The sequence below is a fragment of the Oxyura jamaicensis genome, chromosome 3, assembly GCF_011077185.1.
Source record: "Oxyura jamaicensis isolate SHBP4307 breed ruddy duck chromosome 3, BPBGC_Ojam_1.0, whole genome shotgun sequence".
Taxonomy (NCBI): domain Eukaryota; kingdom Metazoa; phylum Chordata; class Aves; order Anseriformes; family Anatidae; genus Oxyura; species Oxyura jamaicensis.
In genome coordinates, this window is record NC_048895.1 from 111,262,791 (window position 1) to 111,288,390 (window position 25,600).

General features: G+C 42.9%; 1 protein-coding gene and 1 long non-coding RNA gene across 3 annotated transcripts in view; both read left to right on the plus strand.

Annotated features, from left to right (window-relative positions):
- The first annotated feature begins 1,763 nt into the window (after positions 1 to 1,763).
- The window catches only part of FKBP1B (FKBP prolyl isomerase 1B), a 46,867-nt gene continuing 23,030 nt past the window's right edge, over positions 1,764 to 25,600 (plus strand). Inside the window, exons 1-2 of one of the 2 annotated variants that reach the window (XM_035322179.1) lie at positions 1,764 to 1,943; positions 4,128 to 4,175. In XM_035322179.1, the coding sequence (XP_035178070.1) occupies positions 1,907 to 1,943; positions 4,128 to 4,175 (85 nt within the window). In that variant the 5' untranslated portion in view covers positions 1,764 to 1,906. Of the gene's footprint in view, positions 1,944 to 3,467; positions 3,492 to 4,127; positions 4,176 to 25,600 lie in introns of those variants that run through there. The other variant, XM_035322180.1, reaches the window with a different exon arrangement.
- LOC118164570 lies at positions 6,827 to 24,090 on the plus strand. Its single transcript, XR_004749547.1, has 2 exons — positions 6,827 to 7,292; positions 22,047 to 24,090. It is a non-coding gene; the product is annotated as an uncharacterized LOC118164570 (long non-coding RNA).

Here is a 25,600-nt window from a genome sequence, read left to right on the forward strand (position 1 = left end):
AAAACGAGCCCAGCAAGTATAAATTGCTTTTACTCATCAGTGTTATGTCTTCTGATGTTCTGATTGTCTAAGAAGGCATAGACATCCACCTGGAGCCTGGATGAAAGCAGCCCTTTCCTGTAAAGTCAAGGGCCCTGGTAGGACACAGTGTATCTAGAATTTCACTTTGTGCTTATAGGCTCAGCATTTTCTGAGCCATCAGCATTGCTCTGTAATGACTCTGAGGCACATCTGGAATTAGGAATGTTCACATCTTCTTAACACTTCTGTGCCATTTACCTCCTGCCTGGCATTTTCGTATTTCTCAAATACATTTTGCATTTTTACTGATTAGAAATAAAATGACATTCTGAGATTTGAACTGAAAAAAAAAAAATCCCTTTTCAGAATTTGCACCATTACAGACCTGTTACAATCAAATGAAATAACTGATTGTTGAATCTATATCTACCATATACAGATGCTGAATTAACTGGGATGGGAGGCAGGCAAAGGGAATCCAGTCCACGTTACTTCTGAACTCATGTACACTCATGCCTTTTCCTCACTCACTTTTCAGGGAGCTTCATCCAGCCCCAGTAATTTCAGAGTGTCTGAGACAAAATAAACCATACATAAAGCATGTGGGTGAACAATTGGATAATAGTGTGAAAAACAGTGTGGAGGTGGTCAGTGCAGTTCAGAGCACACATGCAAGTACCACGTTATTGCTGTTACAAAACAATACAATAATTTCCCAGTTAAATCATCCTGACAACTGCCCTGTGCAGATGAAGATCCTTTTCCCTGAACGAAGTCCAGTTTACAACACGTAAAAATCCTGAAAGAGCAGTGTCAGAGAAGTGTGGGCTGGAATTAGATGGATACAGTTCTTTCAGTTGGAGAACTGGTGATTTTGAATTTGTTTTTCACATTTTGACTCAGAACACACAGAACTGTAAACAGAACTATTTCCTCAGAGTCATTGGGAACGGCAAGACTTGTGTACCCAATAGTTTGTGAGGAAAAAGTATTTTCCATCTATTTCAGGTACACTCGCTAGAAGCAGCTGTAGCTCTTGCACAGGCTTTTGAATTTGTAATCTCACTTGGAATCATAGAAGCATTTACCCAAATTTTTCCTCATAAACTGTTGTGTACAATAGTTCTGGACACAAGCACAAAGCAATAGTTCTGTTTACAGACCTGTGTGTTCTGCGTCAAAATACAGAAAAAAATATCAAAATCACCAGTTCTCCAACTGAAAGTGCACAGGCTTTAAATGTGTAGCCTCACATCATGGGAGCATGTATGTAGTAGGTACATAGATGTCTTTTTTTCTTATTTAAAACATAGATTTGGGCAGGAAGGGTTGGTGAAACTCGGGGTGCCCTCAGAGCGGCCTGCAGGGTGGCTGCCCCCACTGCCACCATCCATTACCCACAGTGGTGCTGTGGAGAAGAAAAAAAGGGTATAAATTTACTTCAAAATGCAAAAAATTAGTGTGAATGACTCCCTCCTTGGCTATGTGTGACTGGACAAACGCCGAGCCCCGGAGCCACCCGCGCCGGGAGGTTTTCGGATGGCGCTGCCCGTCCCGCGGCCGGGCCCTGTCAGGGAGCCGGGCATGGCCCCGCTGCCTCCCCCACAGCCCCCACACATGTCCTCACCTCCCCCTCAGCCACAACCCCAAGGGAACCGGCGGCGACACCTCAGCGACTCCTCGCTGGGGTTTGGGGCTCCGGGCTCCCTCCCTCCCCTGCCTCCCCGCCCCTGCCCTGCATTGGCTGCGGGCGGCTGACGGGCAGCCGGGGAGGCCGCTGGCAGCCGGCCGCGGAGGGGCATGCCTGCACCGGGGGTCCGTGCCGAGCCGCGCTGAGCGGTGCCGAGCCAAAAAGGGGCCGCCGGAGCCGCTCCTGAGCGCTGAGATGGGGGTGGAGATCGAGACCATCTCTCCCGGAGACGGTACGGGACCTGCCGGGGAGCGGGGGGCAGCCCTGCGGCTGCCGGAGGAGCTCCGAGGCCGGGGGTGGGGAGCAGCAGCAGCCGCCAGGCTCCCGGCTGCAAGCGGAGAAAAGGGGGGTGGATTTATGTTTTTTTCAACATTCAGCCGCTGGAGCTGAAGGAAAGGGGGAGCTGGGGGCAGTCCTGCCCCAAAACTTTGCCCGGTTCCTTGCCCCCGGCTGGGCGCTGGGGTCCCCTTGGCGGAGCCAGGTCGGGTCCCCGTGCTGTGCCACCGGGCTGGAATACACCCAAAGGTCTGTTTTGCCGCTGTTCTTTTAAAATTTATTAATTTTATTCCTTTATTTATCAGAGGAGAACGTGATTTCTAGCATACAGCTGTGAGCATCCCACCAATAGCCCAGGTTCACCCTAGGCTGATAAATAATTTGCCCAAGTCCACCTGCAGCTTAACTTTCGTGGCCCCCTCTCTTATCTTTTTCGGCTTGGGATTTTGTTTTGGCTTCTCCCTCCATGATCTTTGGCTCTAGGGATCAGATCCGGCTCCTGGTTGTAAAATCGGAGCCCTTGCAAGGGGATGAGCGGTGGTGCAGGGAGCATAAAGGGTGGAAGTCAACCTCGTAACAGTACTTGGTAGCTGTGAAATGCATCAAGGCTGTCTTTGTCAGCAATATGCTCTTCCACAGAAAGGTCTATGGGTTATTTCTCTTGGTTGCAAGTCTTAATCAAGATCAGCTGACTTTAAAATGCTGTCGTAAAAACCACAGCTCATCACTGCTCTTGGGAATCTCTGCTTCTAATTCAGCTTTGATGTGAATTTATGTAGCTTCGTTGACTTTGCTCACACGGTGCGATATGTGGCAGTGAGGTCTGATACTCCCCCTTTCTGTTCTATATTTAACAGTGCATCCTTTGAATAACACCTATTTTACGAAGTATAGGGTTTGTCTTGCATAACTTTCCTCAGGTTAGGTGTCTAGTCTAAAGCAGTCTTCCAATTTTATTATTATTATTATTATTTTTTTGTGGGGGTGTTTTTTTTTTGTTTTGTTTTTCCTTCTGTAGTCATCTCGTCTCTCCCAGGGTAGGCTGGGTTTCTCTTAAGGCACTGTGATTTCTCCGTTGTCAATAGAGGATCTTCACTTGGAAGCATCATCTTCTCCATTTCGTGTTACAGATCAGGGTTCATCATAGCCTTGCTCTCCTGCTCATGGTGTTTCTGGCATCTAAGTCCTAAGTACATAGCTGATGTCTTATTAGGTGTTTTATACCCTGTCACGAATAAATTGCTACCATGTTAATTCAGACCAAGGAGGCCAGAGAACCAAATTAGATATGAGCCTTTGCTTCTATCTGCATCCCCATTTTCTAACTTTCTGACAAGAAATGATCATTAATGATCAGTCTCATTCATGCTTCTGAGCCTGGGCTCAGCCCTGGCCAACATTGCTTTAGAAATCAAGGTTAGCTGCTTCGTTATGCAACTAGCACCTATGTGAGCCTGGAAGGTCTTCTCCTGTCCTTTGATGCCTTTGGCAGTACCTATAGGAGGTAACATGGAAATAGTAATTCCATTTTTCAGTGGTAAGACTAAAATTTAAGCGTTCTTTTCCTTTCAGTATGAACATCTGAGGGGTAGGTACCAGGTTTTTACAAGTGCTCAGTGTATCATTGCTTTACTGTTGCTTGATATTACAGAACTAAACTGCCTTTGTATATGATTTTTTTTTGTAAAACCCTTCCCTGCTAATTAGAGATGCCCTTGCTAGAACTGTCTCAAGTGAAAGGCGTTAGAAATGTGAATATAAATGGATTTGTTTTTTTTTTAAATGTCAAACTAAGACATTACTTGGAAAAATCATACCAAAAACATACTGAGAATTTTAAGGTTGTATTTCATGAAGTTTTGACAGTCCTGTTGCACTTACAGAATGTAAGTGTAAACGTAATGTACACACATACAGGGAAAATTACATTACTGGGATGAAAATACTATTTGGTCTAACAGCTAAATAGGAGCCAAGCTGGAATCTTCTACCCTAAGCTCTACCCATTCCTGCCCTGCATATAACTGATTTGATAAGGCGTAGTCAATACAAATCTCAGTCTAGCATTTTCCTCCTACAAGCTAAACCTGCCTAGCCCAATCAGAGAAGATAAAAGAATAACCTTTTACAATTTTAACAGGACGGACATTTCCAAAGAAGGGTCAGACGTGTGTGGTGCACTACACAGGTAAGGTGTCTTCTGAATGTTCTCTCAGTACCAGCTGCCTTATGCTTAAAAGTGTTTTGTCAGTTCTAATGTGGTTGTGCTTTTTGTTTGGTCTGCCATTCATAATCAATTTGCTTGTGTCGTGATGGGTTTCCTGAATATTTGACTTCTAGCTGAGCAGTTCAGGCTACAGGATCTAGATGTGCCTGCTTGTAGATTTGCCATGTGTGGTGTTTAATGGTGAGCAGTTGACAGATGAAACCATGGACCTGATTCTCTAAGTCATTACACTAGCAAATGAAATTGAGCATGAAGCAGTGAAAATGCTAGGTTCGTATTTTTCCAGCCTCTGATCTTGATACAGACAATTAATGATTGTTTATGTCTTAAGAGCATGTGTCTATGTATTGGCAGTAAAATTCATTCCAGTTTGAAGAGATCAATACAAGGTCTATTTAACATTTGCTTTATGGACTTGCATGAATCTTAAGTGGTGAGTTGGCTAATGGAGCTGTTTATACCACACCTTTACACAGAGGGAAAATGTCCTTTAAATCAGTTTATAGCGCTGTGCTTTGTTTGTAGTTAGATAAATTGTTAAAAGAGTACGGACTTCTGCAGCCTGAGTCCGGAGCTGTGAAGTTCACATCAAGAACTGCCATTTTAAGCAGTCTTTTCCTTAATTATGTAAGATAAAAGTGATGTGGGGATTGACAGCTATTGTTCTGGGCATGGATCCATGAGGTCATGTTTTCCTCTAGGTTTCCATATTATAGGAATATAATCATTGCTAACTGCTGCTTTCCTTCAGTTTTGTACTCGGTTCTGCAGCTTATAACTAATTACTCATCATTACTAATGAAGTAAGCCTATTTATATTTTCAGGAATCTTTTTGCCATACTTTCAATAATATCTCTCCCCAGAAGGTTATGTGGGAGTTAGCACACCGGCTTGGGATATAGGGTATCAGGGTTTAAGCTCCTTTACTTTTATATATTCAGAGTATTGTGATACAAGGATTTCTAGTTTGAATTGGAATAGTGGGCAAGTTAAACACACGGGTCTCCGTGCCAGTCTCAGCTCTTACAGACATTCCTCTGTAACTTGGATCTGAAAATAGATGTTTTGAAACTATTTTTGTGAAGATGCTGAAAGATATGTTTCTGTTCCAGCCCAAACTTCAGAAGTTTTCACGAAACAAAATTGTCACCTCCCACCTCCCGTTAGTTCTAGATAAATTTAAATGTCAGAACTGAGGTAGGCAAGAAACTTAGAGGTGACAATGTAGCTGTGGTCTTGTGGCTGCCACCAAGTACAGTTCTGCTGGGTAACTTTGAAGAGGGTGTGGATGATGTACTGGGTCTGGCTGGGATGTTAACTTTCCCTGCAGCAGCCCATACAGTGCTGCGCTCTGCACGTGGAGCTAGAACAGCAGTGGTATCACACCAGTGTTGTGTCTGCTGCTGAGAAGTGCTGGCACAGCATCAGGACTCTCTCTGACCCTCCTAGGGGGTGGGCAAAAAGTGAGAAAGAAACATCAGCAGGGCAGCTGACCTAAACCAACCAAAGGGATATTCCATACCATATGATGTCACACTCAGCAATAAAAGGTGGAAAAAGGAAGAAGAGGGGAGGGGTGGGCTCTCGTTGCGAAAACGTCTGTCCTCCTCCCGAACACCGGCTACGTGCGTTGAGGCCCTGCTTCAAGGACGTGGTCAAGCATCGCTCATTGGTGGGAAGTAGAGAGTAATTTCTTTCCTCTGCACTTCCACATAGCCTTTACTTGTTTTGTTTAGTTATTCCCTTTCCCCCTCCCTTTTCCCCTTTCCCTTTTTTCCCTTTAGTTGAATTGTTTAATTAATAATAATATTTCCTTAATTATATATATATATATATATATTTCCCCTTTTTAATTAAATCATCCTTATCTCAACCCGTGAGTTGTTCTTTCCTTTACTTCTTCCCCTCCTCATCTGAGGAGGGGGAGTGAGAGAGTGGTTGTGGTGTTCAACTGCCTAGCACGGTAAAACCACCACAGATGATGAATACGGAAAGATAACAAGATGTTGCATACTCTTATTGATAATGGATAACACCTTAGATGAGGCTATCACAAGCTGGCTTTTCATATAAAAGACTTCATGAAAACTCATGAAATCAATCTCCAGCCTAAACTGCTTTCTCTGTATACCTTGCTAGTGGTGCTGCACAACCTCTCTAACTCCCAGATTAGAACAGATATCAAAAAAGCTCATGATCTCACTTTCAATGCTGCTGCAATGTTTAAGCAGTCTTTGGTGGTAATATTTTTAAAAGGGAGCCCATGGTTAGTGGATCAGGTGTTTTATTCCCATGGGGAAAGTTGAAATGTAAATGTCAAATTTTTGACTGAGATTATTTTATCTGAATACAGTGTAAATTCTTTCTATACTGATGTTGTTCCAGATATGTCTGGGATTCATCTTGAAATGATCTGTCCTATTTATATGACCTTACTAGGCCACACATTACTTAATGTTTATTCTCCCCACACTTGCAGGAGCCCTGTTTTTTTAGCAGGTGGGTACCAAAGTTACAGACATATCTGGAGAGATATCCAGAACAGCTGTTTTTTCACCCAAACTGGAAGTTAGGAAGAATGGAGACACCTAGGTGCAAGGACGTGATCCAGAAATTCTGCTTTCCTGAGCTGCTTAATACTTGGAAGCACGTAAAGCCCACAAGTTGTCTTGGTGTTGAGCTTATATGGTACTCTGAAGCTAGCACAAATGCCTGTTGGGAGGTTTTGCAGCATGAGAAGTGAGGGAACCGTGCACTGATCAGGTGCCACCAAGGCCCTGGGAAAAGGCATTTGGTTCCCCAGAGGAACCCAACCTCATCGGAGTGCTGTGAGCATGAAGCACAGCAGTAACAGCTGTTTTCAGTCAAAAACACTACCTTGAGGAGCCAGCTTTTTGTAGACTGGCTGAACAGTTGCTTCAGACCAGGCAAACCTGTGTTCAGTTCCCTTTTCCAACGGACAGGAGTCATAGCTGTATTTGCCACAACCTTAACTTGCAGCCATCACATTCCTGGGAGACGAAAGCTGACGTGAAAAGGTACAAGAGCCATGGGCAAGAAAAGGAGCAAGCAAGAGAGTAATTGGTTCAGGCACTCATGTGAGAGTGCTGGAAGAGTTGTACTGCAGTTCCTGTCTTCAGGATTAGTTCCGTACTTTTTTTTTATCCAGTGATTTTTCCCACTGTCATCATCTTGACAACTTGCTTGGCAGTGTAATTTCTTGCAGTGGCCCACCCGCTCTCATACCAGTGCACACACTGTGTGGTGGTAATGTCCTTAGCACAGTTGGTTGCTTGCTTCCCTGGAGGGCTAGGTTTTTGGAACAGGTTTAGGGAAAACCCTTTTTCACAAGGTATTTATGTCTTGAGAGTTTCCGGTAAGGAGGAAGAGACCAGAAGGGGCTTGCTTCTGCCAGAGCAAGTTACGAATTTTCAAGGGCTCTTTTTTTTTTATTTTTTATTTTTCAAGGGCTCTATTTTGCCTTCCTTTCCCATCTTCCCTTCCCTTGCCAACAGCCTCATAGAGGTGTTTTTGCCATAGGATGAGGAGTGATGGCAGAGAGAGCACAGGCGGGAGCCGGCTGCTACCACTACAGGAGAAAAAGGCCTGCAGCTCGCTTCTGAAGCATATTTGGGAAAGTTTTTTAGGAGCAAGCTGTCTGTTATGAGTTGTCCTGACAGTCCATCTGCAACAGGTTAGAGGTTGAGCATCCCAGCCTAACGCAGAAAATACCCAGAGAGGACCACAGGCTGCTACCCGAGGTATTTGGCAGAACTTCTGAGTCCTGTCTGGTCATCCTGTGCACCTTCCGATTCATGCATCTTCAAGGTAGGGATTCACCAGGGTGGTTTCTAGTCTGACAACCCTATGTGTTCCTGAGAAGTGGGAAGTGAGAACTGGAATCTCCTCAAGTTAAGGGAGAACTGTGACTGAGCTTTACACTTCCGTCAGCGCTGCAGCTATTACACTGTTAAATGTGGCAGCTCTGCCTCTTTTCTCTCCTCATTCAATTAGATGCATAACCTCAGGAGCAGACTTTGTGGTCTGACTCGCAAATGCATTTTGATGCCTTAGTGGATAAACCTAAGTTCCAGTGGCATCAGGACTTAAGGTGCAACCTCACTAGGGAACGGTTTAGAAGGAACCTCTCATTTAATCAAATTTCTTTTTTTTTTTTTTTTCTCTCTCTCTTTTTTTGGTGATTACGTAGGAAGACTGTGATAGATTATGAAGCTGAGCCTTAATATATGACTAAAAAAGGGATCAAATTCCCCTATGTTTTATCTTTCTCAACAAATTGTAGAGCTTAGTGATTTGGAGGACTTGTTAGTGTTAGGTGAGAGGTTGGACTAGATAATCTTAGAGGTCTCTTCCAACCTAGATGATTCTGTGAAATATAATTTCTTCTTATCATCCGGCATCTATGCTGTGTCTCAAAAGCTACCTGACCCAGCAAAGTAATGGGATTAGTAGATATGGTAGTGAGCTGGCATCGAAACGCATTTCCAGCAGCAGTGGTTTATGTCAAGTTTGTGTCATAGATTTCTTTAAGCAAGCTTCTGAAAGCTTTTGGCAATCTGCTCCCTCCTTCTGTTTTCTGTCTGCAAAATGATAGTTGTACTTTGTGTGCCTCGTACATTGATAGATCGCAAGCAATTTGGGATATGAACTGCCTCCTTCTTCATGCCTAATGTAATAGCGTCCTAATCGTGATCGGGTCTTCAGGTTACGTTGCAGCCCTGATAGTAGTACCGGTAAACAAATTACACTATCATTAGTCCTGGAGTGTACCAACAGAACTGAGGCATTTTCTGCAGTTTTCTTTCCCGCGATTTAAATTTGTTTACTCTGGCAGCAGGAATTAGCAGCGCAGAATATTCAAAGATTTATGAAGATGATGGAAAAACATGACTTTCAGCGAGAAATGCTCCTCAACACAACAAAACCTTTGCTGAGTTTGTGAATGCTTGGCTATACGGTAAAACCAGCATTCTGGGATGCTGATTCCTGTTTCTGGCCCTCGTGCTAGTTGACGGTGTGCCTGCAGATAAGGTTTTCGTACATAGGTCCCCAATCAGCTTTTAACAGTAGGAGGGCAGGGTGTTTGTTTGTTTGTTTGTTTGTTTTTTCAAGTTATTCAGAGCTGACATTCTCTTGTGCCATCCTATGTAGCCTGTAGCAAAGGTGAATTAATTCTTAACCTCCTTGTCTTTCTCCTTGCCCACCTGTAAAGCTGTGATAATAATACAATTACGCTTTTTAAGAAGAAACTAGATGTTCAGTAGTTGTAGTGTGCTGGAACAGACTTCTAGGAGTAAGACCATGAAGGCATATTAAAGCATTAATTACTTACTAAAGTGAGCTTCTTACAGAGATCATCTTCCATGGACATGTTTGGCTTAGACAATGGCCACAAAATTGCACCAAATACTGATAATTTTTTATTTTCTGTAAATGCTTAAAGTGAAATTCCCTGTTGGAGTAGATGAATACTACTCCATTTATTTCGGATATTCTGTATGTATTCATTCTGTTTTAGGAATCAGGTCTATACTTAAAGCAGAACAAAAGTTTAATCGTTCTTTTCATAACAACCTGGGGACAAACTCGGATCATCTTCTTTTTCCATATGTTACCAAAATTGCACTATATTGTTTTTTGTTTCTTTACCTTTGGAAGTGGTGTAATGTTAGAGTTATGCTTGTACCTCTGTAGTTGAAAGTCTTTTTTTTAAAAAAAACAAAACCTTTTTAATAAAAAAGCAGACTGCATAGATGCACATTAACAATTTATGGAATGTGGCTGATTCACTGTGATTTTAAAAAGCATTTTCCATTTAACACAATACAAGTTCCCTTGAAATAACACTTGCACAAGAAGAAAAGAGATCTGCCTATTTTTCTCAGATCAATATCAACCCAGTTTAAAGCGTATACAGTGATAACCAGAGATTTCTCTAAATAGGCACAATCTTAAAAGACCAAGGTAAGTCCAGAATAACTTTGCAGAGTATCATATACTCATATACGAACCTGAGTATCTGCATAACTGGATATGCACCAGCTTAGTATGAAAGTATTTTGTACCAGGTGACTACAGGAGCATGCTATTTCTCTGGTCTCATTTTCTGAAACATCTGCACAACTTCAGTGAGAGCTGTGCATGTGTGTCTGCGAGGAAACTAAGGAGGGAATTTAATCAAAGTTATTTGTCTCCAGGAAGCTGTCTAGATGGTTTTGGAAGAGAATAGTGAACAATGCAATTAGAGCTAACGTTAATAAGAATTGTATTGTAACAGACATTATAATTGAGCCTTGAAAAAGAGCCAGATGAATTTTGCTTACCTAGAAAGAACTTAATTGTTTTATCGAGCATGTTCACAAGATATACCAGGAGAGTGTGATGTCTGTCTTTTGGAACCTGCCAATTCCCATACTTCTTTTACTTGAAATAATCTCTTCAGATTGTCCTGGCTTAAAAGATGAAAGCCTTTTACTTCACTCTGAAAAGATATTTGAGGCAGCAAAGCACTTACAAACATCCTTTTTTGTCAGTGAGTCATAACTGCAAAAAGTAGTTTTGACTCTTCAGTGAAGAACATGTTCCTTTGATGCCCTGCAGACGCAATTTGTGAATCTTAAAACTCTCGATAAAAGCAGTAAAATTTTCATCTTTGCTTGTTTGATGCAGAATGGTTACCTTTAGAAATATTTCAGTGGCATATTCAGCCTAGTGATGGTGGAGTCCTGAAGCAAAAGTTTGAGGAGGAGAGATTTCTTTTAGGCATTTTGCTGCCAGCTTAGTGACTGATTTCAGGCATATTACTTGTGCCTTCAGTTTTGAAATCTGACAAGGAAGAGGACTGTGCCTCACAGAATTGTCTTGAAATTAATGCTTGCATGTTCCATGAGACTCCGATAAGAAGAGACTATTGACGTGAAAAAATGATTTGATGAATAAAAAGGGTGCAGCCATTTGTAAGGAGAAATGTAGTAGCTTCAGCAGCTAAATTAGTGAGTTTTAAATTGAACATATCAGATTGTTGCCTGATGGGAAGGGATCAGGGTAATAAACCATAGCCTCAAGTTTCCCAGTTCCTCCTCTGCACTGAACGCTCTGTTACCGTGTGCTATACCCATTGGTTTCAGTGAAATTAATTCAGGTATTAGATGCTATTTAATGTGGGTTAGTGAAATGGAAAAGGAGATTGAAATTATCCAACAGCATTTTTACAGGCAACTTCTGCTGCAAAGGTATGATTTGACTAAGTATTGGGCATCTCTACCCTCAAAGGTGATCCCTTTGCCACTGAGGTGTTATTTGGACAGCTGCTAATGCTTTTTGTGCAAAGAAAGGGAAGGCTTTAGGATTGCCTGCAAACACTGTGTTATGTTCATTTAGGAAAAAGACAGGATGAGATTTTTTTTCTTGTAGAGTTAAGGAGATTATAGATTTCTTCAAGAGAACATACACAAGCACTTTTTTTTCCCCCCAGACAGACACTTCCCTGCCAGTATGAGACATGCTGAATAATTTGGTGACTGCTAGCTTCTGTTGTGGAGCACGTACTAAACTCTATAGGACTTTCTTTCATGTAGGTGCTGTAGCATCATGCTCTGTTCCTATTGTGCATAGAAATGAAATTACTAGCAAATAATTAAACCTCATACGCCTACCTTACAAAAACCTGAAAGACATTGATTTCAGGTTTAAAAAAGTTGTTTAAGTGTTAAAGAAGTTGTAATTAGATTATGTAATGTAACAAGGAACCAGTAACCCCTGTGCATCATTTATTTTAAAAGCAAGGAACTGATCCAAATGGTTCTTTTAGAAAATTAAATTGCTATTTTCAAACAAAATATTTTTGCTGTATCCCCATCAGACTTATTTTCAATGATCCTAACGTTCTACTTTGCATACTTACAGCTCATGTATATATTTAATAACCAGGATCTGGTAGGGTTGCATCAGTTCTTAATAATTAGAACTCCAGGTCCTCACAAGATTGAGCAATACTTTGATTTTTTTTTTTTTCATAATTTATTAGAAAACAAACAGCTATTGGAATTGGGGCTGCCTGGTGCAGTAAATAGTGTTTGTTAGTGCAATGTGTGAGTGGTTACAACATCATCTAAATGAGAAACTCTATCAGCAGGCAACAGTGATAGGCTTGTCTCCTTTTATTGACAAAATAGAACTGACATCACCATATTTACCTAATTAAGAAGTCTAAACTGAGAGCTTAGTTACCTTAGGCTACCTAAATAGTTAGCATGTGGACGTGCCTCTCTCTCTATTGATCAGATAAAGAGCTTAATCAGGTTCCTAAGCCAAGTAGCTCAGCCAGGCAGAGCTTGTGGAAGGGGTGATATTTTTTAATTAGACAGCGTGCAGCGTCATCTCTTTGTGGAGGATGTACGGCACCCACATTTCAGGTGTATCACCCGAGCAGCTGCTGTGTGGCCAGGGATCTCTGCAGGCCGGTGCTCTCCTGACCTCCTCAGGTTGGAGCTCCCAGGGAAGACCATTGATGAGGAGCTCATATGGTCCCCGTCTTTTGGCACTGGTAAGCAACTGACTGGCCTTGGAGGAAACCCACCCTGCTGTGGGAAGCAATGATGCAGCATTGGCATGAGCTGTGCTGAGCCTCGCTGAACCAGTGCCAGGGGCCTTCTGAAGGGGCTCTGTATTCAAAGCGACATCTCGCAATTGAGATGTATTACTTCACTTTGGTTACTTCAGGGCATTGTAAATCTTAATTTTTTTTTGAGAGGCTGCTGGCTGCAGAAGTCCGTACTCCCTTGCACATCGCTCAGCATGAAGGATTGTATATGATGTGGCCGTGGCGGATCATTGTGAGGCAGCAGCTAGTCCATGCAATCAACATAGTCCTTTAGTTCCCATCCAGCATCTCAGGTCTCCCAAAACTCAGTGTTACGGCAGTGGTTGTAAGGCCCGTTTGATTCGTAATTCTCCCTCTGTCTCTGTTCATCGTATTTTCAAGTATGGTTTCCTCTCCCAGACCTTTTGAATTAATCTGGCATAGTTACTGCTTCTCTTTGGTCTCTCGCTGCTCTAAATCTCTTTCCTTTGCACATTTACTGATGCAACTACCTTGGTTTAGCAGGATTGACATCTTTTGTTTTGTTCTCAGTGAGAAATTGAAGAGTTTTGGTTTGGTAAGGGTGGTTTCTGGCTGGGCAGAGGAAAAGACCTAACACTTTGGGGGTGCATCAAGCATGTCATTGCCAGCTGGTCGAGGGAAGGGATTGTCCTCTGTTCTGTGCTGCTGCGGCCTCTCCTTGAGTATTGCGTACAGGTTTGGGTGCCACAATATCAGGACATAAAACTGTTACAGTGTCCAAAGGAGGGCTGTGAATATGGTGAAGGGTGTAGAGGGCAAGATGTATGAGGAGTGGCTGAGGTCCCTTGGTTTGTTCAGCCCAGAGCACAGCAGGCTGAGGGGAGGCCTCATGGCGGCCTGCAGCTCCCTCACGAGGGGAGCGGAGGGGCAGGCGCTGAGCTCTGCTCTCTGGGGACAGCGACAGGACCCGAAGGAATGGCGTGGAGCTGGGACAGGGGAGCGTCAGGTACACAAAAGGGGAGGGAAAGGTACACAAAACAAAAACAACAACATGATGGAAATCAGGCTATAATACTATAAGCGATTATAGTTACAGTAATTTAGGTTTTTGGTTCTTCTCCATGGATAAGTTTCTGTTGTGCTCCTACTGGGATTTCCAGTAGAAGAGGAGGATTTGGTACTTTAGGAGGTGAAATCTAGTGATATCTAGGGCACATAAAATAGAAGATGAGTCACACAGTGGACAAGTTCCTGAGGCATCACCATGAAGCGTTGCTGTTTTCAGACTGGAATGCACAATTTCCACCCTAAAGAAACTGAAGTCATTTTTTTTGTTGTTGTGAAAGCTGTAATTTTTGTTGAAAAGCTTCTCCTGCATGTTTTATTTTGAAGGTTGAGGATCTGAGACTGAAATTCATAGGCTAACTGCCAAGTCTATGTTGGTCTGAGCTAAAGCGTTGTATATAAAGAGGACTGAGGCCAGTCCTCTTTAACATCTTTATCTATGATCTGGATGAGGGGATTGAGTGCACCCTCAGTAAGTTTGGAGATGACACCAAGTTAGGTGCCTGTGTCAATCTGCTCAAGGGTAGGAAGGCTCTGCAGGAGGATCTGGATGGGCTGGACCGATGGGCCGAGGCCAACGGTATGAAGTTCAACAAGGCCAAGTGCCGGGTCCTGTACCTGGGGCACAACAACCCCAAGCAGTGCTACAGGCTGGGAGATGTGTGGTTAGAAAGCTGCCTGGCAGAGAAGGACCTGGGAGTAGTGGTTGACAGTCGGCTGAATATGAGCCAGCAGTGTGCTCAGGTGGCCAAGAAGGCCAGCAGCATCCTGGCTTGTATAAGAAACAGCGTGGCCAGCAGGTCCAGGGAGGTGATTGTCCCCCTGTACTCGGCTCTGGTGAGGCCGCACCTCGAGTACTGTGTTCAGTTTTGGGCCCCTCACTACAAGAAGGACATGGAGGTGCTCGAGCGAGTCCAGAGAAGGGCTACGAAGCTGGTGAAGGGTCTGGAGAACAAGTCTTATGAGGAGCGGCTGAGGGAGCTGGGACTGTTTAGCCTGGAGAAGAGGAGGCTCAGGGGTGACCTTATTGCACTCTACAGGTACCTGAAGGGAGGCTGTAGCGAGGTGGCGGTTGGTCTATTCTCCCATGTGCCTGGTGACAGGACGAGGGGGAATGGGCTAAAGTTGCGCCAGGGGAGTTTTAGGTTGGATATTAGGAAGAACTTCTTTATGAACGGGTTGTTAGTCACTGGAATAGGCTGCCCAGGGAAGTGGTTGAGTCACCATCCCTGGAGGTCTTTAAAAGACGTTCAGATGTAGAACTTAGGGATATGGTTTAGTGGAGGACTTGTTAGTGTTAGGTCGGAGGTTGAACTCGGTGATCTTGGAGGTCTCTTCCAATCTAGACTATTCTGTGATATTAACAGAAGTATGTTGCAATATTTATAGCTATGAATCTGAATTTTACAGCTCAGGCTTATCTTCAGTTGTGATCTGAATTGGTCTGAATGGATTCTGCCTATATTCACTGTAAGGCAAAATTATTTTTTTCTTATTAGGGGATTATTCTGTCTGACCCTGCTGTAAACCCTTCCTGTCTTTCTTGCTTGAAAGTTGTACTACACGATGGTCACCCTGCCATGCATACACAGCTATGTTAGGAGCATCAAGACATACTTTCTGCAGGTAGAGTAACTGACCACTATCCACACATGCTTTAATCACAGAGGAAAAGCAGAATTATACGTGATCTTCTTTCATTCTGAAACTGTTCTCCCTTTTTCTGAAAGAAGGTAGAATGGTGATCACAAAGAATGACTTTAACCACAGGAAAGAATTCTTCCTGCAGGATGCCTGTTGTTGGTGGAGAGGAAAATCCTTCTCTGCAGTACTTCACAACCTGGCCTTGGCTTGGGCTTGAGATCCCCCCCTGGAAGTGTCTCTCCACTGACAAGGGCAGGAGATGCTCCTCTGTCACACTGCCTGTGTGATTGCTTTCCCAGCCCCTTCATGTCCCACAGTGGCCAGCTAGCAACAACGCTGGAAAAGCGATGGCTGCATCTGTCCCACCCTGCCAGGAGAAATTCTGGAGTGCCCAGAGGCCCCATCAATAGCTTTCTTTTTATGCTTTGCTTTCAATTTTCTTCTGCTGTCATTTGCACCTTGTCTTCAGTAAAATAAATAGCAGGGGCAGGTTCACAGCTCCTGCTCTGTTCCTCAAGTCAGTCAGCAGTGCTTCTGCACAGCACAGCTGAGAGCTATCATCTAACTTGGGCTGAGCCCATTTTGTAACATCCTACGTTTTCCTGGCTGGAACTCAGGAGTCGTGACATTATATGTGAACTCTGGGGACTTCAGAGGCTGTAACTATAAGAAGAGGTGTTGAAAGGGCATTGGATCGGAATGGAAAAGCCTCATTAAAAAAAATATCTTTACCTGTGCCATTAAAACTTGTTCTGTGTGAGGCCATTTATATAGCTTACCTCGTTTTCAACATTGATTCAGATTCCTGGCTGGGAGTGCAGGAGTTTTAAACTCCTGTGAGTCATGCAAATTCACGCTTGATACCATAATAAATAACTGCTGTTCTTAATCCCCTGTGGACACTTCTAAAGTTGAATCTGATCAAAACGCTACACCCTTCATTCATAAATCCCCTTGGAAATGGAAAAGGATTGAATTTCCCTGTCTTTGACAGAAGAGTAAACAGAAGGGAAATGATTTGTCCGGAGAACACAGCAAACCTCTGATAAAGCTGGGGAAGTACATTTATTTAAATTTCTTATCTATTATATTTTCCACCAGGCTGTACCAACTCTGGAAGAGCTGTTTCTTTCTCCCCGGACTTAAAAAGATTTTAACTTTTGAGAACAAACTATTTGAATTGACATAAAAGGTAGAAAATCAAAAAGTACTTGGGTTTTTATTAGGTTTTCTGTCTTTCTCTAACCAATCCTGATTTCACTGGTTGTGTAAGCACTGTAAACAGATAAAGAGCTCAGTCCTTCCTTGCTGTAAAGAATAACAGGGGACTTGATGGTAACGATTCTTTTTTTTTCAATAAAGGAACTAAAGCTTGCTGTACATCGATTCGCTAAAACTGCAGAGCCATTTCTGAAGTGCTTTCATAAGACTCGCTGTTGTAGCACATTCAGAGCTCCTCTTCAGGTGCAAAAGTTCCTGAAGTGATTGGGAAAACAGTATCAGACAAAGCAGGCTGGACCTTAGGGAGCTTGTGGCTGGAAACACGGGTGCCAGAGAGCTGAGAGATGGCTTGTGTTGCAGAAAAGAATACAATGAAATGTTGGACTGGGATTTTTCCCTGCAGTAGTGTGGGAAGAAACTTTGGCTGCAAAATTCCTCCGTATGGTAATGGAGTCATACGACCTGTAATCTTTCTGTGATTCAGTCAGTCACTGCGACTGGCCCATTTGTAGACTACAAAGCGTTTAAATGATGACAGTTGTATTAGGGAGTAACGGACATGGTTAGTCCCCTGTGTTGATAGAGAGCAGGGAGATAAGAATAGCTACCAGTCTTCAGTGCTTCCCACATTTATTTTAGGTTTCGGACACCTCTGCACGTTTTGTGGACAAGTAGCTGTGTTGAAAAAAGTGGAGGTACAAGGGCAATAGTTATCTTAGCTCTTCTTTTTCCCCTGAGAAAATGATGTACAGTACAGCCCAAGAGGGTGTTGGCTGATGAAAGCCAGGCAGATGTGAGGTGTTCTCTGGATTTGATGTCCAGGAGCCTGCTGGCTGTGAGGAACCGGACGGAGTCTGGAAGCACAAGGAATGAATGAGTGAGTGAGTGAATGAATTGATATCCCCAGTGTGCCCTTCCACGGAATTTTGCACCTCATAGAATCACAGAATGGTTTGGGTTAGGAAGGGACCTTAAAGACCATCCAGTTCCACCCCCCTGCCATGGGTAGGGAAACCTCCACTAGATCAGGTTGTTCCAAGTCCATCAGAGCTGGCCTTGAGCACTTCTAGGAGTGGGGCATCCACAGCTTCTCCAGGCAACCCGTTCTAGTGCCTCACCACCCTCACGGTAAAGAATTTCTTCCATATATCTAGTCTAAATCTCCCCTTTTTTAGTTTAAAGCCATTCCCCCTTGTCCTATCACTCCACCCCCTTACAAAGAGTCCCTCCCCAGCTCTTCTGTAGGCCCCTTTAGGTACTGGAAGGCCGCTGTAAGGTCTCCCTGGAGCCTTCTCTTCTTCAGGCTGAACAACCCCAACTTTCTCAGCTCCTCTTCACAGTAGAGGTGCTCCAGCCCTCTGATGATCCTTGTGGCCCCTCGTGGTTTGTTCAGTTATGCAGGTTTTAATACAGTTTTGAGGATTCTTCATCCTGTAGCTTCTAAACCCATCATAGCAGTACCTTAAACAATAGTGCTGCTGCTTGTTTTCTAGATGTGTCCTCAGAGTGAGAAGCCTGTGCTGTGAAGTGTTTTATACCATCCAAACTGTTAACCTGAATTCCAGACTGGGCTCCTTACAGCAGACCAAACCTCATTCTTAAAACCTTAACAGCCCTGTATTTCCAAGAAGTTCTTATCTACGTCTCAGTTCTGTAGCTTATTTGTAACTAGCCAAAAATGAAGTAAAGTGGGGGGAAACAGACTGGGAAAAACAAGAGGGTGTCTCAAGCAGGGTTCTGGGACTGAGTGGACTCTTGGCTTCTGTCCCTGACCTCATTGCTGTTTCCCCTCAAGTAAATCACCTGGCTGTATTTCCTCATTCATAAAATGGTTATAAGAACACCCGGAGACCTCACAGAAGTGGGTGTTTGCAAAATAAGCTTAATATTTGTAGTGCTTTCTAGTGTCAGGGTGGAAAGCATTTAAGTATTATAAAGGATTATATGAAAAAGAACAATCAGGAAGGAGAAACAAAAACCTAAGAGAAATGCCCACTTTTATCCTTTTCTTTTAAAGTAAGGACATGAAGTATGTATATGTGCTTTTATTTACATATGTGTATTAATGTATTTTTGATTATTACAGCAAATGCAAAGAGTTTGTCTTCTCATTTTGGGGTAAACAGGAGCTTAACACAGGAGGAAGAGGTTGCATTCGTTATGGATTAAAGGAAGGGCTACCAGTTTCACGTATATTTTGTGTTAAGAAATTAAAAACCACGTAAACTTTGCAAGGCTTGGGGCAACAACAAAAAAAAAACCATCATGAAGCTGTAATGTTGAATTAGGTAGCTCAGTAAGAGCAAAGCTTAGAAGAAGAATCACTGATCTAGTGATTTATAAACAGCCCACTTTCTACCCTCTGCATTCCTGAACTCATGCACCTTGGTCATGTCAGGCTGTTTTGACTTTGGTGTGGAACTGACCTGCTTGAATTCACAGCAAACCAAAGCAGGGGAGTCTGACGGTATGTGGTACCATGTTTCTTCCTTAATTCACTTGTCTTTAGCTCTTCCAACAGAATCTGAGACCTAATTTTAGGTAATATCAGGGTAAATGTCAAACCAGGGAGAAGTCTGTTCTTCTGTTGTCACTGGAGTCTGGGATATCAATTTGTGGTTCCTTTTTGCATTTCTGACCTGTAAAACTTGCAGTGTGCAGTTTAGGGACCTTCCCATAGGGCGTTCTCAGTCTCTCTGTTGTGATAATGCACTGGGACGATTTTCTCTTTTTAGCATGGTTTGTATATTTAATGTTGCTGTGGCGGGCACTAGCTGGTGGTGTTCTTATTTGTTCATATCGCTGATCTCGGAGTAATTGTCTTGACATTTCCCCCCCAACACCCGAAAGAAGACAAAAAATCTATTCAAATCTCTGGACTAAAGAAAATTTTTGGTTGTTTTGTGGTTAGGTGCACCATAGTTTCTGGGCCAGGATTATGATTCACAATGAGAGAATTTTACCTTGAACAGGCAGACAAGCAGTCTGTACTCTGGGACAGAATTATTGTTGCTAATATGTTTATTAATACAGTGTGCATTACTTTGGTTAGAGGACACATCACTGTCCTTCTGCTGAGTGATTGCAAATTTCAAGCCTTTATAATTAACTTCTTATCAGAACATAAATCAATGTCACTAGCCGAGGTAACTTCTGAGCATGACTTGCATAAACCTGTCGCTGAGCAGGATTCATCCGAGCTGCATTTGTTCCCGATCAAGGAACGGTAATAACTTAGAGATGACAAGTCCTACCAAGGTGAAGTATTTAAAGACTACCACCTTACCCTGAAACGATGATCTTACAGCCTGGGAGCTGTTAGCGAGGTCAGTTGTCAGCAGGTTTGCTGAGAAATATTTGCAAAATAAACCCCGCTGGTTCTCCCGTTCTCCTTCCCAAAAGTGACCTGTGGTGGAGCAGTCCCAGAAGTGAAAGCCATCGAAAGCAGGATGTGGGTCTGGGGCAGGGTGATGCAAATAAAGATGCAAAGAAAAACGCAACGTTTCAAAAATCTTCTAACTTGTATTTGGGTTACAAAATTAAAACTTTGTGGCAATGCTGCACTGGATGATCCATGTTTGTTTTTTTTTTTTTCCCCCTCCCCAGAGAAGATTCATGGCTTTTGGATTTAAAAGTCAAGAAACGCTGTTTTGCTGAACCATTCTTTTACTGCTCCTTACAAAGCAGTGTTTTCTAATTTAGAAATGCTTCTTCTGGCTGAGCTAAGGATGGACTCCGTAGCTGCCTCTGCATATGAGGAGAGTACTTAGGACCCTTTTAGTCTGAGAGGTCACAGCTCCTGTGTGATCTTCTGCTTGCTGGGGAGGCAACTTAGAACAAAATGAAATTAACATACCAAAGGTTTTGGAAATTGTGGTATGTCATAGACAACAGAATGTTGTACTGACTAAAATATGGGATCAGCATTTAAAATATTCAAGGTCAACTAGTGCTGAGTTTTGGTAATTTGTTCTCTTGCTCTTGGATTTACACAAGTAAGCCATCTGCAGTAGAGGTGTACGTGTGTGTATGTTCTTGAGTGTGAAGATCTTAGATCACAATGTTAAAAACCTCAGGTCAAATTGCAACTTTTTTTTCTTAGTATTCAAAATTTTTTAAAATGAATCCTTATTCCTTGTTTTTATTCAGTATGGGGGTTCTGAAATGTGTTATGTTATTACAGAATCAGAGTCATTCAGGATGGAAAAGGCCTCTAAGATCATCCAGTCCAACCTCTAACCTAGTACTGAAGCCTACCACTGAACCATGCTACTAAGCTCTACACCTACGCATTTCTTGAAGACCTCCAGGGATGGGGACTCAATCACCCCCCTGGGCAGCCTGTTCCAATGCCACACAACTTTTTCATTAAAGAATTTCCTCCTAATATCCAACCTAAACCTCCCCTGGTGCAGCTTGAGGTTGTTTCCCCTTGTCTTATCACTTGGTGCTTGGGAGAAGAGCCTGATTTCCACCTTGCTGCAACCTCCTTTAAGGTGATTGTAAAGTACAATAAAGCTTCCCCTGAGCCTTCTTTTCTCCAAGCTAAACAACCCCGGCTCCCTCAGGTGCTTCTCGTAAGCCTTGTTTTCTAGACCCTTCACCAGCTTCATTGCCCTTTTCTAGACACGTTCCAGGGCCTCGATGTCCTTTCACTGAGAGGCCCAAAGCTGACACAGTGCTCGAGGTGCGGCCTCATCAGAGCCAAGTACAGAACGACAATCACTTCCCTAGCCCTGCTGGCCACGCTGTTCCTGATACAAGCCAGGATGCTGTAGGTCTTCTTGACCACCTAAGCACACTGCTGGCTCCTATTCAGCCGGCTGTCGACCAGCACCCACAGGAGCAGCTTCCAGCCACTCTTCCCCCAGCTTGCAGCATTGCACAGGGTTGTTGTGCCCCACGTGCAGCACCCAGCACTTGGCCTTTCCATGAATAGCTGTATGGATGAACAATATTTGCAGAGGATGGTAGGGTTTTCTGGTAAGGTCTGCAAGGAACTCATGATGCCTTGAGTAAGAAACTGAAAAGAATCAAAATAAACATGCCAGGGGATACAACATTGGCTTTTTGAACAGGGGGCTTTTGCTTTATGTTGGTGTTAAGGTGGACTGGTGTTAGCACTGCTGTAAGTGATGTTGTTACCAGTGGGAAATGATGTAAAAAAAAGACTGCAGATGATAAAAAGAAATAGTTCTTAAATAAGGGGTCTCATCCAGTAGGTCATTGATGCAGCGTAGAAGGGATCACTACATAAAATGGTCACAAGCAAATACTACATTTAGATTTCTATAAAACCCTTTGTTCTTCCATGCAGGACATTATAAAGAATGAAGTCTGTGCTTACAGATAAGAGGACTTTTGACAAAGAAGCAGCAACACGGGAAAAAAAATCCTGGGGCGTGGTGGCTGATTATTGACTGAATGCAAGCTCCAGAGCAGTTCTTTTGCCAAAAAGCAGGCTACAATCCATAAATATACAAACAGGAGCACTGAGGAAAAGGGGGAGCTTCAGAGGCCTCCCACTCATATGACTGTTTCAAAAATAGTGTTTCAAAAACTGTTTCAAAGCTGCTCTCTCAGCTTTGTAGTCCACAATTCAGGAAAGAGACGCGAGGATGGTAGTGGTTGGGAAACCTGCCTGAACTCAAAAAGCTCGTTTTGTTCAGAAAATGTTAAGGGGTGGTTTTGGGAGCATGGGGAACAAGAAATTGACAGGACAACTAAATTGTTCCATTAGTTCGTGAAGATACATTAAGGTATCATGTCTGGAAAGTGAAATTTTACAAGTTCACCTTAAAATAAGGCATTCATTTGAGCTGGAAATACTGATTTATTATTGAACACCGGTCAATAATTGCAGTCAATTCGTCGCCCTGAGACATCTTTAAATCAGCACTAGTTCAAACAGGAATTATTTAGTGAAAATCCTGCAGCCTACATTAAAGGAGGAAGTCAGATGAAGAGATTGCAAGAATCACTTCTAACATAAGAATGCATTAATTGATAGTTCTGTCATGTATTTTGGAAGCATTGTTTGCATTTTGTTTTAATGATCTTCCTCAGGTAGGTCAGTCCTAGAGGCTTCAGACCATTCCTAGGGTCATAGATATTAGGGCTGGGCTGACAATTAGTCTAACTCTCCCAGTAATACCAGTATTTGAGCTTGAACTCATTTGCTTCCCTAGGCTTAATCATGTCAATTATTTTTCCTTTTTTTGTGTGTGCATTTCACTTTTTGCTTCTTCAGGGTTTCATTGTGCTTTTCTGTATAGCTATGGATGAAAATCAAAAAATTGAGTTGATAAAAAATATTATCTGTTATTTCCACTTCTCCCTGGCTTTGTAATGGTCATATAAAGGCTGTTCCCCATGTGAAATTTACTGGCACCAGAGGACAGTCAGCACTTTGCAGGAGATGCTCCGTATCATGACAAATGAGCTGGTGCAGAGCTCTAAAACCATTTGTAATTCATGTGTAGTCTGGTTGCCAGCTTGCACTGGGCATCCTTAGAATCGGTCACTTCCCTAAAAAGTACTTGGAGCATATTAAAAAGTGATTCACAAAATGACTAATCAATTCTAGAAGGTAATATTCCGTCTCCCTCAAAGTCATTCCCCATACATACCCAGAGGGTTTAATTAAGCTTTTACACCGCTTTGGTTGATATGATTTTTCTTTTTAGATAGTTCGTAATGTGCATGGAAAAAAAAAAAAAAAAAAAAGCTGCATTAAAACAGATTATTCAGCTTCAGGATATTTCTGCAGTGCGGGAATTACTCGGAAGAAACCTTTGATCTGTGCTCTGAATCTGACCAGATAGTTCTCTCTGTAAAAATAGGTGAGAGTTAGAAATCCCCGGCAGAAGACAGCGGCATCCACGAGACGGGAGCTTTCTGTCACAATCTGTGAAGTGCAGAAATATTTGCAGCTCGGGAAGATTGACAAGCCAGCGTGTGCTGTTCAGGGTAACGAAAGCTGTTTGTATAAATCCCCTTGCAGCGATCGTGTCTCATTTAATTGACATCCCACCAGCTTGCGTCTTTTTTTGGTTTTTTTTTTTTTTCCTCAAAAACTTCATTTGGCTGAGTTTTCTGGAAAACCCTGCGTTACCAATTCTGCAGGAGCAAGGCAAGCTCTCACGTTGCTGTTATTTTCGGGAGCTAATTTTAACCCCGGGAAGCATTGTCCTGCCTTCAGCCCTGCCACCGCGCTCCCACCCACGGGACAGGCGCGCGGCTGTATGCCTCGGTGTGTCGCAGGCACATCGGGGCTGTATCGCCTTACAAGAAAACCCTGCCTTGGCACACGGCTTTCACAGTTTATGCTGTTAAACATACCTCAAGGACATCTGTGTATGGGAAAAATAAAAATAGCCCCGCTGGAAAGAACATGGAAAAATTCTCCTCAGAGTGACTATAAAATAAAATGATCACACCTAAAAATACGATGGTACCCAACACAGAAGTTCACCTTGATTTTCAAGTCCTGTGGACACTGGAGGCTCATCTGGGCCTCCAGAGGACCCAACAGGTAGCCTCACAGCTGATGCTTGTGGTTTCAGTGCCACAAATCATAGAATCACAGAATGGTTTGGGTTGGAAGGGACCTGAAAGGCCACCTAGTCCACCTCCCTGCTGTGCTCAGACCAGGCTGCTCAAAGCCTCATCCAACCTGGCCTTGAGCACTTCCAGGAGTGGGGCATCCACAGCTTCTCTGGGCAGCCTGTTCCAGTGCCTCACCACCCACACAGTGTGGAATTTCTATCTTATATCTGGTCTAAACCTACCCTTTTTTAGTTTACAACCATTAAAATACTAAGTTTTAGTTTGGGTTGAGCATAAATATCCTTAAGTCCAGTCGTAAAATAGAGCCTCATCCCATAAATGGTTTGGGTCTCGGATTTTTCAGTTGATTCTGTAATATTTTAGTTTTAAGTAGAAAATGAGACCTACTTTGTGTGTATTCTAGAAGGAATTGTCTAGTGATCAAACCAAATGTGCAACAAAACCTCTGTGAGAGATTAAAGTTCTCTTACCTGTCACGTCACACAGTGCTAACTCCCTAATGCAAATCCACCTGTAGCCTTGCTTTTACGGTGCACCGGTCCCATTTTGAATTTTATTCATGAGGTATATGTGGATCATTATTTGAACACAAGGCAACCATCCTTTGCTTGTGTTACAGTAACCCCTAGAGGTCCCACTGGAGGGTTCGTCACGCCACGCGCAGCTGACATAATGAGCTTCGTTGTATTTAGGGTCTTTGGTTCCCTGTACCCCAGTGCTCATGATCCATCATTTCCTTTGTCAGTGACTAGTGAGATAATGAGATAGCTGGTTGACAAGGGCAGAAATAAATTTAAGTTTAGGATGACCGATGGGCCTTGTGAGCAAGTTCAGCTGAGGAGGACCTCCATCTGTTCAGTGGGCATTGCTAGGTCAAAGCTGACTCAGAATTAGTATTTATGAATGCTCTATCAAAATGTAAGCATAAAGAATGATAGATGTCTTACTAATACACATATTAACCGATATTTTCCACTTACTGGTATTTCTTAAAATATCTACACCCTGGAGTTGAAAAGAACAATCCTGGAAATGTCACTGGAGCAGAATTATGGCTGCCTCTTGTCATTCAGTGTGTTCTTCATCCAGGATAATAAAAATACGTGTTTTGTACAACGAGGACGTGGTAAGGTTTGCAATGTTCTTGCCTGTCCATTTCGTCGTTTTGTCAGCTGGGTTTTAAGTGATAAATGTCAGGCAGGTTTTCACACACTGTTGCAGTTTAGGATGTCGAACTTCTTAAATGACCTGTGTGGATTTGGGAGTGATGGTAATTACTGTAACATAGTTGTAGTTGTGCTA